Genomic DNA, 18,030 nt, shown 5'->3' with positions numbered 1-18,030 from the left:
TAACTTTTTCAAGTCCCTGTTGTTGGTAGATATTTGTTGATGACCATAACCATAGTAGCACCTTCCTATGCATAAAGGAACTTTATGCTCATGGGAATTATCCTCTAGCTTTTTAATGCAGAATGATTAAATGACAAAGTTTCAGTGCAAAAATTCTGGGCTGTTAAAGAGAAAACTCATCCCTGACTCATCTTCTCCAGAAACAGGGATATGTGCTTGACCCTATGGAGTTGAAGAACATTTCTAAAAATCAATTAAATTACCCTATTCCTGTCACTAAAGAATCAGGGTTAAGCATAGGGGTCTTCATTTATGAGTGCACAAACAGCGTTTTTTCCAGCTGTCGTTATGTCTGCTCCTCAGATGTGTTTTGAGCATAGCGTCGTGCAGTAAATATGTGTGCTGTGTGCAATGCAGTGGGTATATTGGGATAAGTTTTCTGTAGACTCAGGGTCTGTAGTTCCTGCAGACTGAAGGGAAATGAAAAATAAGCAACTGCGGCTTGGCGTTTGTTTGGAGGACGTTAGTTCTGGTCTCTTCCCACTGACTCAGTTGGAAGCAGACTGAGCCGAGGGCAGAGTGGCAGCCGGGCCCTGCTGAGTGCCCCTCTTGTGCCTTGCAGAGCAGCCCGGAGCCGCACAGCGCCCGCCGCCCAGGGCTGACACGCGGCTGGGCCACAGCGAGCCGCAAAGCTGCTGTCCACGTGGACCGGAGCTGAAATCCCTCGTCCGGCGGCCACCAGAGCCTCCCCCGCCAAGCCCCGAGACATGGCAACAAACGGAACGAAGGTGGCCGACGGGCAGATCTCCACGGAGGTTGACGCTTCGATCACCAATGACAAGCCTAAAACTTTGGTAGTAAAAGTGCAGAAGAAGAAGACGGACCTTCCGGACCGAGATACCTGGAAAGGAAAATTTGACTTTCTTATGTCCTGTGTAGGTTATGCCATTGGTTTAGGGAATGTGTGGCGGTTTCCATACCTCTGTGGCAAGAATGGTGGAGGTATGTTTGCTCTTTATTTCTTACAACTTTTGGTCTATCTGCATGTTAGTATTTGCCATAAAAATTGTTAGAAATGTGTTTCAGTAGACGGTTTTTTTTCCATCTGTGTATGTGTGATTTTAGGGATGCTTTTTCTTTTTTTTCTCTTTGCTTTGCTTTGCTTTTAACTAAATCATGAGGGTTGGAAGCATCTCAGAGCAGGGCGCTCTGCTTTGAAGTCTGCTGTGCCCTCGAGTTTATTCTAATGTCTCATTGGCAAGTGCTTATAAAAGACCATAAGGTATTAGAAAAGAATTGAAGCACATTCCCCTCCAACCCTTCAGAACCCTCTTTTGGATTGAGCGTTTGAGAGGATTGCATAAGGCTTGTAACTCTTACTCAGAGCTTATCATCAAAGGCTGGCTTCAGCTGGAAAGCAGCCAGTTCTGGCTAAAGCCTTTATACCGTATGCGTGCTGCTCTTATGGATGAAGACAACAAAATGCATGGTCCATTGTATTTTGGTTTTTACTTAAATGGAAGGTATTTACATGATGGGGAGAGACATTTTTCCTCTTAGCAAAACCTCTTGAGATACTGGTTCAGAACTGTGCATGTGCTTCTCACTAGCTGTTTTAGCAAGCTACACCTCAGAGGAAAAAATGTGGGTTTCTTTCCAGATATAGTAGGGGTGGAAAAGCTAGAAACAGTAGTGGCTTTCTGCACTGTAATAGGCTTTTTCTTATTTCTTTTTAGGTGCATTCCTGATACCTTATTTCCTAACTCTAATTTTTGCTGGAGTGCCACTGTTTCTTTTGGAGTGTTCCCTTGGTCAGTACACATCTATAGGAGGCCTTGGAGTGTGGAAGCTTGCTCCAATGTTCAAAGGTACAATATGAATTTGTATTTCTTTCTGCTTTCCCATGTTGCAGACATTACACGAAGTGGCAGGGCACGGACATTTCTTCATTTTTACTTAAACTACCATATTTTACAGCAACTCCTAATTTTATGAAGTGTAACTGACAATTTTGGGACAAACTAGGATATTATTCATTTCCCTTTAAAAATAGGCATCAACAGACTAATTCTGTGAAATTTAAAAACTCATTTTTGTTAGGAGCATGCAAAGATAGTTCAAAATCTAGCAACCTGTCTGAGCAGGCAAAGAACTTGGTTCCTCGGTTCACAGCATTTTGATAAACCATGTTTCTATTCCAGGTCGTGAGGGTTTGTATCTCCTTTTGTTTTGTACTGATATGTGAAGGCTGGACACTTCAAAGCTAGCAGTTCCAATTTGAATTGCTTGAAAGAAAGATCACTCCATGTTTAGATTTTCAGCTAGTTTGGTTTTCTCAGTTCTAGAACCTTAAGATTTTATCCTGGATTCTGTATAAACCCACAAGCATCACATACTGTGCTTTCCATCCCCTAATCCTAAACCACTTGATACTTAAGAGCTCCTGAGTTGACTTGTGGTCCAGCAAAAGAGCAAGTTATAGGCTGAGTTATGAATTACTTCACACAATAGGACTGACAATTAGCATGAGGTGGGATAAAAGATTTTTTAGGATGGGTTCTGTGCCAGGAAATGTTTGTTTGGAAAACACAAGTAAAAACATTTTTTACTTTATAAAAAACACAAGTAAAAACAAAAACAAACAAAACACAAAACAAAAACATTTCTCACAGATTTGTATTGTAACTGTGCTTGAGTTACTGATGTTGATAGGGAGTACAATGCAAAGTATAGACTTTACGTTGCCCATTATTTTGAATACTTCTTCCTGTTTAGTGTCATGCAGCAAGTGTCAGCAGCCTGAACTTTTTAAAATGCCCCTTAAGAAGTCTCCATGTGGAGCAGAAGAGGACATTTTGATCGCAGAACTCCTGACTTGTTTCTTTAGCCTGAGCTACCAAAATAGCATTATACTAAGCATGAAGTACTTTCAACAGTGAACTAAAGGGCTAACTGGTCTTTTAACTTGTACATATTTTGTGTGCATATGCCAGAAGTTGCTGTGGTACTGTTGTTTTGGAGAGTTATTTGATTTAGCTCTCTTCCCTACAAGTAAGAAAGTCCAGTAAAAAAATCTCAGCAGCAGCAGATGTGAGTGCTTACTGCAGCACTGAGAACTGGGCACTGTAACTGAACTAATTAGATCAGCCATCTCTCAGATTAGCCATTTTTGTAGAGGTACTTCTAGAATTTGAACTTACAGCATCTGGTAAATGCTATCTGCATCATTTGTCCTACTGCAGCACTTGAGCTGACACTCATACAACCATTACAGAAAGTTACCTTCTTTTGGTTCTTCTTTTGCAGGTGTGGGACTAGCTGCTGCAGTCCTTTCCTTTTGGCTAAATATTTACTACATTGTGATTATTTCATGGGCCATTTATTACCTGTATAATTCCTTCACAACTGTAAGTATGGGGTTGAAGTGGAGGGATTTTGTTCAAGGAAAAGCAAAGTGAGGTAGCTAGCTGATTAAACTATCTCACTGTGAAGGTGAGAGATTACACAAAATACAGAAAAATCAGTAGGATAAGAATTTTTTTATTCAAGACGTACTCTTTAAAAATTCAATTTTTTTTTCCTTCATGAGAAACGCAGAATAGAAAACTGGATGTCAGTGGAGAAACACAGTAAAAGCTTGTTTTGGAGCCCTAGGCTTCCCTTTCTTACTGGTTTGTTTAAATTTTCTGATCCTGATCTCCAGAACCATAGGTCTTTCATCTGTCCCCTTTTAGTTTCACTTTATTACCTGTTTGCCATTCAATCACAAGCATGCCTGCTTTCTTCTCTACCAGGCAGATGCAGAGAATCTGTGCTCAGGCTTGTGACTGCTAGTCCTGGCAATGCTAACACGAGTGCTAGTATCACCTTGTCTTTCAACAAAGAGGCAACCAGTCATTCCTCTGAGAAAAATTCTAGTGTGTAAAAGGTTGGGTTTTTGTGTTTGTTTTTTCTTCCTTTTTTTTTCTTTTTTGAGTTTTTTTTAATGTGATAATGTTTTCCAAGATCTGCCATCACAAGAAAATCTATGCTGTATTTGTATCAGATTCACTCTATTACATAACACGTGCAAATAGGCTTTGTCTATTAGAATTTCAGAAAGATAACAATGTAATGTAAGTTTTGTTTTTTACACGTGTCCATTTTTCTAATTGTCCCTTGGCCGAAGGAGATAATTGAACTCTGATAAGTAATCATGATGTTTTTATTATGGGTAGTGCAACAAGAGGTAGCTGGACCTCCAGGAGGTCCTTTGTGCTGCCCTTATTTCTTGTAGTATGCTCAGTGTACTCAAACATGCTGAGAGACATAGCCAACTCCAAAGCCTTTGAGCAGGTATAGTAAAGAAAGGAAGAAATACTTCCACATCTGATTGATGTAATTGATACAAAGCTAAATAACTTACGTGGCAGACACGCGCCACAGGGAGATCAGTACATCACAGAAGTCAAAATATATTAGTTCTCCTTTCTTTTTTTTTGTAAAATGAGGTACTTGGGGTAATGCTTACTTTAAAATTGACTGTTTAGGATTTTCTCTCTTTCTCCTTTGTAAATAGACTCTTCCCTGGAAGCACTGTGAGAACCCATGGAACACTGACCGCTGCTTCTCCAATTATACCTTAGCAAACACCACCAACATGACAAGTGCTGTGGTTGAATTCTGGGAGTAAGCTGAGAATGTTTCTCTATGCCATTTCTGTGCATTTGCAAGGATTAGCTTATTATATTTCATATGCCATCTTCTGAACTGATTATCAAATACACCGTTCTGTTTGCTTTTTCTAGACGCAACATGCATCAGATGACTGATGGATTGGAAAAACCAGGGCAGATCCGATGGCCACTAGCAATTACTCTGGCAATTGCCTGGATTCTGGTTTATTTTTGTATCTGGAAGGGGGTGGGCTGGACTGGAAAGGTAAGATGAAAAAAATACTGTAAGTATATTTTGATTTAAAATGCTTATTTTACTAAGATATTTTGAAAATTTATGAGGTAAGACACAGTGGGACAGTTTTCTGGGACAGTTCTGTTAAGCATTGCGTTTCTGTCCTATTTGAATTGATAGAGTACCATTTGTTTGACAAGGCTCCACAGCTTGCTCTGACCATCTTGGTTAGGGCGTTCATTTACAGACTTCCTAGCTTTGCCAAGTAGAAAATCCCTAAATATAAGTCTGCTTGCTCCTCAAAGGAATATTCTGGCTAGTTTGAATTGTAGTAGAGTGAGGATGCGGCATTTTGACTTCAGTAACCAGTATACATTTATTAAACAACTCTTGATGGACTTAGATATGTAACTGTTGAAAGTGCATGCCAGAACTTTTCCCTTCTTATGCTGAATGAGAGCCAGACATGGTTCTGGCCATAGGCATGCTTGCATACTATACTTCTTTGAGTCTGATTGGTTTCTAAGTACCAAACCGAATTAAAGGAAGTTTATTGTGAGAGATCTTTCTCCAGGAATGGAAGGGTAACAGCAGTTTAGAGTTGGACACTGAAGGGCAGTTACAGTGATGAAATCAGAATGTTAAAGATGTTAAAGTAGCTGTTTGAAAAGAGAAATAAAATGATGATATTCTACAAGCAGGGTTGGAGTACTGCAGCTATGAATCTTGTGGTTTGGGGAACTCCCTTGTTGAACACAAGAAAGAGAAGCACAAGCCCCTGGTGCAGAAGCCTTCTAGTCCACCCAGGAAAGTTGGCAACAACTGCCTGAACTGAAGACACAGTGTTTTGGATGTTCAGCATTAGGCCCTTTGCACTCTAAGCTTTAATTTTTTGGAGCAAATACCTGAACAAACACAGATGATACTTCCGCACTTACAATGTCTTTTTTCTTCAAATCAGGTGGTGTATTTCTCTGCTACTTATCCCTATGTTATGCTGCTTATCTTGTTCTTCCGTGGTGTTACACTGCCTGGAGCAAAGGAAGGCATTTTATTCTATATAACTCCCAACTTCAGTAAGCTTTCAGACTCTGAGGTAAATATCTAGTCTTTGTAAACAAAAGTTTCACAACTAACTTCACCTTTCAGACATAAGATTTGCTGCTCAAGCAGAGAAATGATTTAAATATATATATATATATTTCTTGCCATCAGGTTTGGCTGGATGCTGCCACACAGATTTTCTTCTCCTATGGTTTGGGTCTTGGTTCACTTATTGCCCTTGGAAGTTACAACCCTTTCCACAATAATGTTTACAGGTAAGCAGATGACCGCTCATATTACAGTAGTACTTTGCCCTCTCAGCTGGAGCTGGATTCTATCTTTCTGGGTCCTGTATCTCTGAATTAATGTATAATCTCTGAAGTATTAAATGTTATATGTATGTAAGAATGAGATGTATAACTGCATTTACACTAATGAGAGAGATGTGACTTGTCCAGTGTGAAACGGAACCCATTCTATGAAATGTAAAATCATTAAATTTATCCACGAAACCTTTTCAAAGGAAAAAAATGGTAATATACTGAGCATTAGCATTACTTTACTGCTTAAAACACCTTATCTTTATTTCAGGGACTCCATCATAGTGTGCTGCATAAACTCATGCACAAGCATGTTTGCAGGCTTTGTCATCTTCTCCATTGTTGGATTCATGGCTAATGTCACAAAGAGGCCCATTGCAGATGTTGCAGCATCAGGTATATAATATATTTTTCTCTAAGTTCTTCAGAGACGTCAATTATTTTTTGTTTGTATATTGCATCCCAGCTACTTCACATATTTGTTTAAAATCTCTTCTTCAAAGCATTCCTCTGCCCCCTGTCATTTCAGTAGCACTTAACACTCTCCCTCTTGCAACCAGTCTTTCAAACTTTTTAAGGCAGCACCAGCAAAATCATTTCACATTTAACAGACTGCCTGCCTTCAGTGCTTGCAAAGCTTCAGCGGTGGAGAGTGGTGAGCCAGAAATGCATACTGGGTTGATGCAGTGAATACTAATGAATGTGCTTACAGGGACTGCATTTATAAGAGGTGGCAGCACATGTAGCTGTTTGAGTGCTTGGCAGTGACATCAGATTGAGAGCCCCTTGCTACTGAAATTCTTAAAAACAGCCTGAAAGGAGGAATTATGGTCATTATGTTTTAGGACCATATATTCTCAAATTCGGTTAGGTTTTTAAATTCTTTCTACTGTTTCTTGAGGTCAAACCCTTTGAGGCCTATCAGTCTCTCACTGGTTAAACTACAGCTATGAGCCAGTTTTATGGGGCCTTTTATTAGGAAAGTAATCTTATGCAGGGCAGTACGATAGATCCATAGATAGATTCTGTATACTTTGCAGTTCTTTGCCTTTCTTCCAGAAGAAGCAGCTTACAGAAGCAGAGCAGATGGTTACCTTAACCCAGCTGGTGCACCAAATACTCATTTAGCAATTTTGGCCACAGGGAGCGTTCTGATAACAGAAAGCATGGTCGGAAGTCTGGTGGACAAAATGTGCATTACTGTACTGGCAAACAAACATCACTGATGAAAATGAGAGAATTTAAGCACCAGAAATAGTCTTAATAAAAAAAAAAAAAAAAAAGCAAAAAATGTTATGACATACATTGTTGTCACTTCTTTAAACTGAGAGGAGATTTAGATGAGATATTAGGAAAGAATTTTTTATTCAGAGAGTGGTGAGGCACTGGCACAGGCTGCCCAGAGAATTTGTAGATGCCCCATTTTTGGAGGCATCAAGACAAAATTGGAAGGATCTCTGGGCAGCCTGATTTAAGTTTCTTCTTCCAGTACTTTGCTCTCATCAACAGTTGTTAGGAATGTGAATGAAAATGTTTACCTATTTACAACTACAAAGCATATTAAAATGTGTTTTATAAGAGAATTCATGGTACAACAGCAAATGGAAATACTTTAAGTGCTGGAAAGTGTCTTCTCCATTTCTGAGCTTTGTTCCTCCATTAAAATACTCGATGCAGAGCAGAAGTTAAAGCCATCAGTGATTACTTCAGAGGAAGTAATTCAGAGGCTGGTTCTTAACTGAAGATATATTCCTAGCTAAGGACAACATTCCTTGTTTACTATACAAATGTGTCTCCCAGGAGTGACTTCTGAACTTTATCTAGTGTTTTCCTTGGTTGGTTTGGGTTTTTTCAGGTTTTGTTTTTATTTTGGTTGGTTGTTTTTTAATGCAAGATGTGTGCACTGATTGTGCAATTAACACCATTTGAGCCGAAATCCCTTGATTGACAGATGCATCCATGACTATGTCATTCAAATAAACCCATGTATCAACAGGAGTTGATAATCCCAGAACCCAATCAATCACATTGACATTTTGTATCCTTTTTCTCCTACAGGTCCTGGACTGGCATTTCTAGCTTATCCAGAAGCAGTGACACAGTTACCAATTTCTCCTTTGTGGGCAATACTGTTCTTCTCCATGCTGCTAATGCTTGGAATTGACAGTCAGGTAATATTGGCATAAAAATTATTAACAATAAAGAAGATGAGTTTTCCGCAAAACGTATGGTAGAATGTTGGCTGTGCTCTGTGCTTTCCACATTGCCAGCTGTTACTGGTGCATTGGTTCTGGTACAATCAGATAAACAGAAGGAGATAACAAGGAGGGAAAGAATTGGAGGAGCCTTTCATTTTTCGTGAACTGTATGGAATCTAATAATTAGGCAATTTATTCTGCAAACAGAGGATCTTCATGTAGAATCTCAACCATTCAATCACAGCATTAAAATACTTCTGAGTTGTTAATGAACTTGGGAAACGTTGACATATTTTTTACAAGATTTAAATAGCACAAATATTTCTGAAAGGTGACCGTGCCCTATGATTTGTAAGAACTGTAAATATTGGTTACTCTGATTTCATGGTTGGAAATTAGTAAAACATGTTTATTTTGAGTATAAAATATATATATATATATACTTGGAAGACTGTTACATTTACATTCTCAGTAAAAATGTTACCATTCTGTTGACATTTCTGGAGCTGCAGAAAGTATCTGCTTTATAACATTTTAGAATCAATCTTGTGTCTCTAGTCTTCGCCCTGAAGCACGGATCTGATCAGACTTTTTGAGTCTATTGGCTTTCATATATGTAAGTAAATAATGGAAGAAGTCAAGGTTTTTTGATAGATCGTGGACCAAAGCCTTCAACTGCAGGCTTCCATCACAAGAAGGAGCTCTTTCTGTTGATAAGCACATACTATAGGTCATACTTTCGAATGTTGAATGTTTTTCAAGCTGGGAATCTTTTTTGCATAGATCTTTTCAGACAGAAACAAGGATATTCAGAAGCACTGCTTCCTCTGCAGTCAGATAAATTTTCCTTTATCATTTAATGGATGCAGCCTTAGGCCTGTGATGAGTGTTATTAAAAACTCCTCCCCTAAACCCAATCCTGCAGTTGCAATGCATCACGTTGTATTTTATTTCTAAATGTACTTGCAGTTCTGCACTGTCGAAGGATTCATAACAGCTTTGGTGGATGAATTTCCAAAGTTACTGCGCAATCGAAGGGAAATCTTCATTGCTGTTGTGTGTATTGTTTCCTATCTGATAGGGCTGTCCAACATTACTCAGGTACGTTCAGTAGAAGAACGTGTTCTTATTTCTGCTGTACCATATCTGCTTCATTTCCCTCTTCCACCATCCCCCCATAGAATCATTGCAGAGGCTTCGGGAAGCAGACATTAGCTTGCAGGTGTACAGTCTCTGTATGCCCTGGATGCAGTGAGGCTTGCTGAATGGTTCATGTGATGAAAAAACGCTCATATCCACAATCCCTCATACGGTTCAAGAAATACTAACTAGAGATGCTCTCCATTGCTTCCTGTGATCTAGTAGATTGCAGACAGATTGAGGGAAGTGTATGAATTGTTGAACAAAAAGGAGTAAAGTGAAATCAAACCATTAATTGAATTCTGGCTCTAATCTAATTCTTGTCAGTACTGACCTCATGCATTAGAAGACTTCAAGCTGTTAATGTTAATTAATTTACATTGTACCCTCTGCTGCACTGTTGGTTTTTAGCTTGTATTTTAATCCATTTTGAGATTGAAGTCCTTAATACTTATTCTAACACTTCCTCCTTATGTGTTTTAGGGTGGAATCTATGTGTTTAAGCTTTTTGACTACTACTCTGCCAGTGGGATGAGTCTCTTGTTCCTTGTATTCTTTGAGTGCATCTCCATATCCTGGTGCTATGGTAAACAAGTTTTTGGGGTTTTTTTTGTTTTGTTTTGTTTTTCCACATTTGCAGCTGGAATTGAAACTGGCCTTGCTTTCTGTGCACATAACTCCACTAAGGACTCCAAGGTGGTTGGTGTAAGGTACTCCTGCCTAAAAACACCCTATGTCCCTATGTATCAGCCTCAAAGTGATGAGATGCTGGGTGTTTCAGAAGCACTGACATCTTTTCCTTTTTATTTATTTATTTTTTTTGTTTCCCTCTCTCAACGTAATGAGTTGGGTCTCTTGTACCTTGTAATGTTTCTTTTCCAGAAATGGTTCTGTTACTTTAGGGTCTTGGAGGGAGAGGTGGGCTCCTTGCTCAATTCTGTCTTGCATAACTGCTCTAAAATATTCAGAAGTCTGGGCTGACAAGCTCTGTGTTTAAAGATGAAGAAATATATATAATATAATATTCTTTCCATAGTATTTGTATGTTAATTTTGATGTTACTAAGGAATGTTAGGTTGTGTTACGAAACTGATTCAGAGCTAGATAACTGGAGTCTTTCTGCTGCCTTTATATAGCCTTAGAGGAGGAAACAGCTTTTATAACCAGCCTATAAATCCTACAAATGTGATCGGAAAATGCACCAGCTAAGTAATAAAGAAATCTAATAGGAAGTTATAAATAATGCAGTAGATGTACCTTTTGGAAGGTGATGGATTATTAGCAGATAGCAGCAGCAACAGAAGGGCTAGGCTACTCTTTGATTTCATGTGCAGCTCTGCATGTATTCAGTGAACATACACTCCACAAAGTGAAGCCTGTGCTGCTGGCTAATGGTGGTATGGATTTATATTTTTCTTTATTCTGTGAAATATCATTCTAAATATCTATTTCTTCTAAGACCAATTTATTGTATGGACTTCCGCTGTCTTTGCAGAGGAACATTTTCACTGGTAGTAGAGAAAATAAAAAAAGATTAAAAAATGATTTTGGTTCTTATGAATTTGTACATTTCCCATTCCAGTAGGTGAAATGTTATGTCAATCGAGGTCTATATAGAGCTTCTAAATATACTACTTCATTTGTGACAGTCTTTCGAAAGCATTGAGCTTTCAATTGAATCAGTTATGTGATAATTTCTATATTGTTTCTTATTTTTATATTTAGGTGTTAATAGATTTTATGACAACATCCAAGAGATGGTGGGATACAGACCCTGCATCTGGTGGAAGCTCTGCTGGTCATTTTTTACTCCAATCATTGTGGCAGTAAGAAACAAACTTTTATAGTATGGTTTAAGAGAGATACACAAGGTGTACTATGCACTCCACTATTGTCCTTTACACCCCCATAGTTTCATACCAGACCTGACCTCATCCTTTACTTAAGGGTATGAGCAATTCCACTGAAGGCAATAGGCAAAACCCCTTGTCTTTAGAAGAAGCCTGTGCACTAAGAAAAGAAACACAACACAATTTCAAGATTTGTATTAGTCTTCTGGAAATGCTGATTAGTCAAAAGCACAGTTAATTGGCACAGAAGTAAGAAACAAATTTTGACCATTTCATGTATTCTTAAGTAAAATTTGCCAGTCTTTGTATATTTTCTATGTACACAAAAAAAAAAACCAACCATGTATTGTAAACTGAATTCCTTCAGCAGGGCTATTCAGGCAACAGATTACATTTATAAGCTGATGTTCTTCCTTCATGGGATTCTGTAGAATATATTACCCAATTTGTAAGGCATTTCTACTGTTTTTTCTGTCAAACCTTGCAAGGATTTTGTGCTTTGGAAACCACAGAACTGTCCTTTACTGATTCTAGGCTTTGTCCATTTAATCCCATTCAGTGTCTTTTGGAAATAATAAGTATAGAAATGTAAGCTTAATACGCAGACTTAGTAAGACCAAATGCAATTTAAAAATGGTTTCAAGTATACTTGACATAATACTTCTCACTCACTGCTATTTCCTTGATATTCCCAAGTGGGTAGCCAAAGACCATAGGTAAACAAACAGCACTAAAGAGAGGCACAACAGGGTTATTAGACAGAGGGTTCTTTGATTCGTCTCTACACAAATGAAGAAGGTTTTTGTTTTCTGAAAGCAAGTGTTGAGGAAAGAATAAAGAGTACATTTAGTTTATTAGGTGATGAGAAATACTACAGATAAAACCTATCAATCAAATTTCTCCTGTCCTGTAAGGTCTTCATTGTAATTTGTTGTCCTGTGCAAGGTCACATGTGATGATAAAGTGCAAATAAAATCTGCCAGTCTGTATTCTGCTCTCTGGCAAAATGTTCTGCACAAGGACTGAACCTGGGATGAAAAAGAGATTCTCTTTCCTGATTCAGTTTATCATGTTTTCCTTGATGTGGGCTGCTTTAGACATTTAGTGTACAGGCTGAGACAAAAATCTGCTTTGGGAACCTGAAGTTAAAAATACCATGTTTTCAAGTTAGTTGTTTAAAAACCATTAAAATAAAAAGTACCCCACGAGTGCTGCAGTTCAGTGGTACAGCAGACACATTCATGCAGGTATTATTGGGGAAGTAGTTCCAGAACCCTCATCTTTCCCAGTAGCCCTCTTCCCTCTGATTTTGTGCAGGTTATCTAAGGACTGTAGCAATACCAGTGGATTCCTATCACCAGCATACCTGAATTACCTGAGATACGAGTCATATATGTAAAAATACAGTGTTAACTTGAGGCATTAAGATTAATTTGGTAAGAAGCAGCCAGGTAAACTATCTCCCAGTCTCTTGTTATTAAAAAAAAAAAAAATTAAGTGTATTTTTTTTTAATTTCGTAAGAGATATTGTTTATACAGACCAATCTGTAGCCACTTACTGATCCATAGGTTCTACTCTCTGACCTCATTTTCTGACTTTGCTTGGAGGATCCAAACAGTACCAAAGCATTCTTAAACATTAGAGAGGTCAGATACTAGAGAGTCAGGCTTTAAGGAACCTTTTTAATACAGGAGTCCCTTGCTGACCAGTGCAATGCAACTGTATTAAAACAATGAGAAACTTAGTAAAAACCAGAAACTTAATAGTTGCAGAATTACAGTTCAGATATTTGCAGATTTGCAAACTTGAGAATAAGCAAGCAGGGAATCAGTCAGTTGTACCATGCTGACATCTGCCTGTTTTCTGCAATGTCTGTCTGGAAGACTGATCTGCAGGCTACAAGTTAGTGCCTGCTGCCCTATACCCAGGGAACTAAGGAGCCCTTTTCTCTGTGCCTCGATGTAGAAACAAGTCAATCCAGAAAATCTTTTGAACATAAAACTCATCCAAATCTTCTCTCTCTCCCTCCCACCTCCCCACTCTGTTTTGCAGGGAGTGTTTATCTTCAGTGCTGTCCAAATGACTCCTCTCACAATGGGAAGTTATGTTTTCCCAAAATGGGGCCAAGGAGTTGGCTGGTTCATGGCTTTGTCTTCTATGGTGCTGATACCAGGCTATATGGCATATATGTTTCTTACCCTGAAAGGCTCCTTGAAACAGGTAAGTATCTCTTTTTCCTGTCTGCGTGATTGAATCCTGTAAAACCTGTGCACTGACAAAAAATTGCTGAGCAGTTATTTTCTAGTTACATCCTTTCTGTGGACTCACTAACAAGCCAGTTATTTTGCATCAAGATGGGAAGTATAAAAACGTGTACCAAACAGACAAGATAGTGTCTATATGGTCTGCTGTTCAACACTTTTCCCCACATTAAGTGTGGTCCTTATTTCCAGGCTTTGACAATTCCAGATGCTTTGCACCTCAGCTCTTCATACCCATGAAAAAAGTACCAGTTTGCAAAACACGTAAATTTGTCCTTATTAATGCAAGACATGCTTTCATCTATCAAGGCAGGTGATGCTGAAAGGAATAGGAGTCAAACTCTTACAAGTGAACCGTTGCAGCTCTTGATTTTCTTGAATCTGCTCATAGTGAATCTGTTCAGCATCTCCCTGCAATGTGGTCAAATATTTGAGCTTCTGTTCTACATTTTGCCTGTTGAAAGCTATAATGGCTGCCTGATTGTGTTGCATCTGAGAAAAAGTACAAGTTAAAATCTCAGATGTATCTCATGATTATGCTGCATCTTCTGTTAGTTCTCAATTAAAGGATTTCTGTTAAGAGTTATTTTAGTGAAGAACATTAGAAGCCATCTTCTTTTCATTGTATTCTGCTCTTAGCCTCTCCCTGAGTCCGTATTCCATCTGTTAAAAAGGAGATGACACTTCCCATGTGACAGAGGCTTCTTATGGCTTAAATCCATTTTAAGATCCTCGGGGAAATGCTGCTGACAGTGTGAAATGCTAATAGGGTTACTGACCAGTATACTGTTTAATTGTCAATTGTCCTCCTTAATTTTTTGAAGTGTGTGCATCCTTAGTTTTCTCTCTCCAGGCAATAGTCTCATTCTGTGTATAAGAGACACTTCAGTTGAAGCACACAACTCTGTCCTCCATGACTATGTGTCAAAGTGATTTTGTCAGAATTTCTGAAATATTCTAAAATCAGCTGACAGAGCCATCTTTGCAAAGAGGCAGATGATCGTAAGCAGAATTGATGGGTAATGGCTCATGAGTTGCTCAGACCTGTATCCAAATATTTCTCTCCAGAAAATTTTAGAAGACTTAGCAATGCTTCAGAGACTTCTGTAAAATATTTTCTGTTATTACTGACATATGCATTTTCTTACTCCTACTTACTCAGTATCTTTATCTTGGTCTTAAAAAAAAGTTTAGGTGCAAATGGACAATTGTTGCCCTTATATCAATAATTGCTTCCTTGCCAAGATTGTAAGACCACAATAGAAGTTCCTCAGTTCAGTCTTCCTGTAGATTCCTTCCATTTGTGAAAGCATTTGAATGATTTTCAAATTTTGAATGCATTGACAAATGTTTTCACCAACAGAGTGGAGCAAGTGATTGTTCTCTTCTATTATTGGAATTGGAGTTTGATCGTTAAGGTTCCCTTCCAACCTAAGTCATTCTATGTTCCTGTGATTCTGTGATCATCAGATAATAGGAAACATGGCAGTCACATGCTTTGACGTTGTAAAGTGGACTCCCTTTCTTGGTACAGGTGTGAGCTACACAGATGAGCTTCATGACTGGAGAACACAAAAGGACTAGGAGTGACCAAACAGAAATAAAAAGATCATAAATACAAGTCTACCGAACCTTTTATATTCTTAGAGGTAGTAACTCATAGAAGCTGCAACTGCTTCTCTCTCATCTTTCTGACCCATGGAGGGGTTCACCGTCACTTCTCTGAGAACTGACCACTGCCCATGCTGCCCACTGCAAACTGTTTAACCTGTCTGCACTGTTTAACCTGTGCCCTTGCAAGAGCGTCTTGCCTCTCCTACTCCATACTACAGTCTCCCCAAATTTCTTTCCCCTAGACATACTCAGTTGAATGTTCCCTGTGCATATGACATGTACCATTGTACTTGTGGTCTTTCAAATCCTACTGTCATGTCTCCTACAGAGCACAGTTCAAACTGCTCAAAATAGTTACAGACTGACTAAGCTTTATGCCATTCCTCACCCTGCTCCATGTTTCTGCATAGAAACAAGACTAAGATGATTTGGTTTTGTTCCTATTCCAGAAAACTCATGGAGCAAAGATCTTTTAAAAGTTTGCGTTCGAATCTCAGTACATGAGCCATTTAAGAATAGCTTTACTTAACACAAGTAAATTTTCTTATTGGACTGGAGTGGGCTATTTTGTGACATGCTCAATATCAGTAGTATTTTTGATAATGTTTTCAATATATGAGACCAGTATATATAGGACTTTAGGAGATGGGCAGAATTTTTTCACCTTAGCTCCAATACCTAGCCAGTGATTTTCTTAAAACATACAAACAAAAAAACAACCTAGAAGCAGATTTTTGACTGCCTTGCATTTTTTGTTGTTCTTTAAACAGCGCATCCAAGTAATGATTCAGCCCAGTGAAGACATCAGTCATCCTGAAAATGGGCCAGATCAGGCCCAACAGAGCAACTCCGCAAACAAAGAAGCCTACATCTAAACTTCTGTATTACAAAAGTACAAATACTACTCCAGAAAAACAAAAAATATGGTTGAATATGACCACAAATTTAAGTCTGAGAATATAATTACCTACCTCTAGTGGCAAAAAAAAAAAAAAAAGAAAAAAAGAAAAAAAAAGATAAAAAGATAAAAGGTCACCTCCATTCTAAGGGAATCGCCATAGGTATGATCCAACCATTGTGCGAGCTCAGATGTTGACAGTATTTTGTGTTCTCTGGCAATCCACAGACTGTTAATGTTTTTATCCTTTCAGAACAATAGTTGCATATCTTGGCATTTGTAAACCGATGTGCAAAACCTTTTTAATCTACCTTTTAGCACGACTATTTGAAGTTTTGTGCTACTGATTTTTAGTAGTTTATCAGTACTTCTTACCACTGAATCCCAAGACTGTTATTTCTGACTTTGCAGGAGTAAAATTAAGTTTGGAATTGTTTTGTACAAAAGAATGACGTATTTTGTAACCAAGTGATTTGCAGTGAAAAAGTCTGCCCTTAAAATTTGTTCTTGTCAAGGCCATTTGAGCAGGGAGAGACTTCTTTGAATTGACTGAGAGTCACAGTAGGCATAGCCTTTATGAACATTCCTACTACAAATTAAGTTATTATATGGCTATTTGTAGCAAGGCAGCATAGCAGGGCTGCAAACACTACCTGTTCTTAACCTTTCAGGATAACTTTCACACAAGATTGTGGATTTTTTTTTAAAAGCATATACTCTATCTTATAAAAAGAAGTCATCTCTGTGAAGCAGCACTACATGAATCGCAGATGTAGGGGCAAAAATGTGACTTCTAACTTTTTTTTAGGAAGATGAGAAGTAACATGCAATTCTTAAGAGCTCTTAAATACTCCCAGCAAAAAAACAAAAAAAACAAAAAAGAAAAAAAAAAAAAGAAATACAGGGTATTTGCAATTCAAGCTCAGAGTACTTGAGCTTTTGTTATGCTGTTATTATTAGCTATTATTGCATTGCCACCAAAATAGAAACCAAAACAATGGTTTAAAGATTGAAGCTTATCCTTGTAATTCTAATTTAGGGTTTTATTTCACAACTGTTTTTTTTAATCCATTAAACGACTTTAACAGTTTCAAATAAGCAAATTATAAAATATGGATCATAAGCACTTTGAAAACAGTTTTATTTTTATTTACATATTATTTGTGGTGATGAAGGCAGGAGGGAAAGCTATTTCAGTAATATAAAAATTTCCACTCCGGGCTCCATCTGCATTTGCCACGTAGCTGGAAACCCCATTCAGCTAGTGGAAGTTTTCTCTGTGTGGAAGATGCAGTAGTTAGCCCTGTATGGCATTTCTTGTTTGGCAGCTATATGACAGACACAAAGGTTTATGGAAAATGCAGTATTTGATGTTTGATTGTAAATGACTGTGACAGAACTGTGCAATGAAACATGCTTTTCAGCAATTTTTTGTGCAACGTACAATGTTAGATAGCACAATTTATGTAGAACTACTACGTGAAAAACGTTAACTGTGAATGTTGGGTTTTTCGTTGTTTTTGTCTGAAGGTGACAAACATGTTCTTGCAATAAGGTATTATTCTCAGAATGTCAAGCACATTATTGTAGAAATAATATATATATAATACACATGTATTTCAAACTACATCATAAAATCTCAGAGTATGTTCGGTAGGTTCTAATCTGTTTCATACATAGATCAACTGTAAAATATTATGACATCTAAGCTACATCCTAAATGGCTATGGCTGAAATGCAGAAGTCCTGTAAGTCTTTGGGATTTAGAGGAAAAGTAACACACACACACATTATACATGATGCATACACATTAT

At 38.1% G+C, this 18,030-nt stretch overlaps 1 protein-coding gene across 1 annotated transcript; it reads left to right on the top strand.

Moving 5' to 3' along the window:
* Positions 1-767: 767 nt before the first annotated feature.
* SLC6A1 (solute carrier family 6 member 1) lies at positions 768-16,193 on the top strand. The gene is made up of 14 exons (XM_042823769.1): positions 768-1,002; positions 1,737-1,868; positions 3,307-3,407; positions 4,559-4,668; positions 4,788-4,920; positions 5,852-5,986; positions 6,106-6,209; positions 6,526-6,650; positions 8,313-8,425; positions 9,422-9,553; positions 10,076-10,178; positions 11,318-11,418; positions 13,496-13,663; positions 16,089-16,193. Exons 1-14 carry the CDS (start codon positions 768-770, stop codon positions 16,191-16,193), a joined length of 1,797 nt encoding a protein of 598 aa, XP_042679703.1.
* Positions 16,194-18,030: the final 1,837 nt, after the last annotated feature.

Source organism: Centrocercus urophasianus, unplaced genomic scaffold (genome assembly GCF_019232065.1).
Source record: "Centrocercus urophasianus isolate 14NV4802_14NV808 unplaced genomic scaffold, USGS_Curo_1.0 seq_22, whole genome shotgun sequence".
In the NCBI taxonomy this organism is placed as follows: Eukaryota; Metazoa; Chordata; class Aves; order Galliformes; family Phasianidae; genus Centrocercus; species Centrocercus urophasianus.
The sequence above is the reverse complement of the archived record's forward strand: the minus strand, read 5'-3'. Positions and strand labels throughout refer to the sequence as shown.

Bases quoted from the DNA above. Each gene is read 5' to 3' on its own strand.
- SLC6A1 (XM_042823769.1), top strand. From the start codon at position 768: ATGGCAACAAACGGAACGAAGGTGGCCGACGGGCAGATCTCCACGGAG. The intron at 4,669-4,787 runs GTAAGCTGAGAA...TGCTTTTTCTAG, and splicing joins GCTGTGGTTGAATTCTGGGA to ACGCAACATGCATCAGATGA. The intron at 4,921-5,851 runs GTAAGATGAAAA...TCTTCAAATCAG, and splicing joins GGGTGGGCTGGACTGGAAAG to GTGGTGTATTTCTCTGCTAC.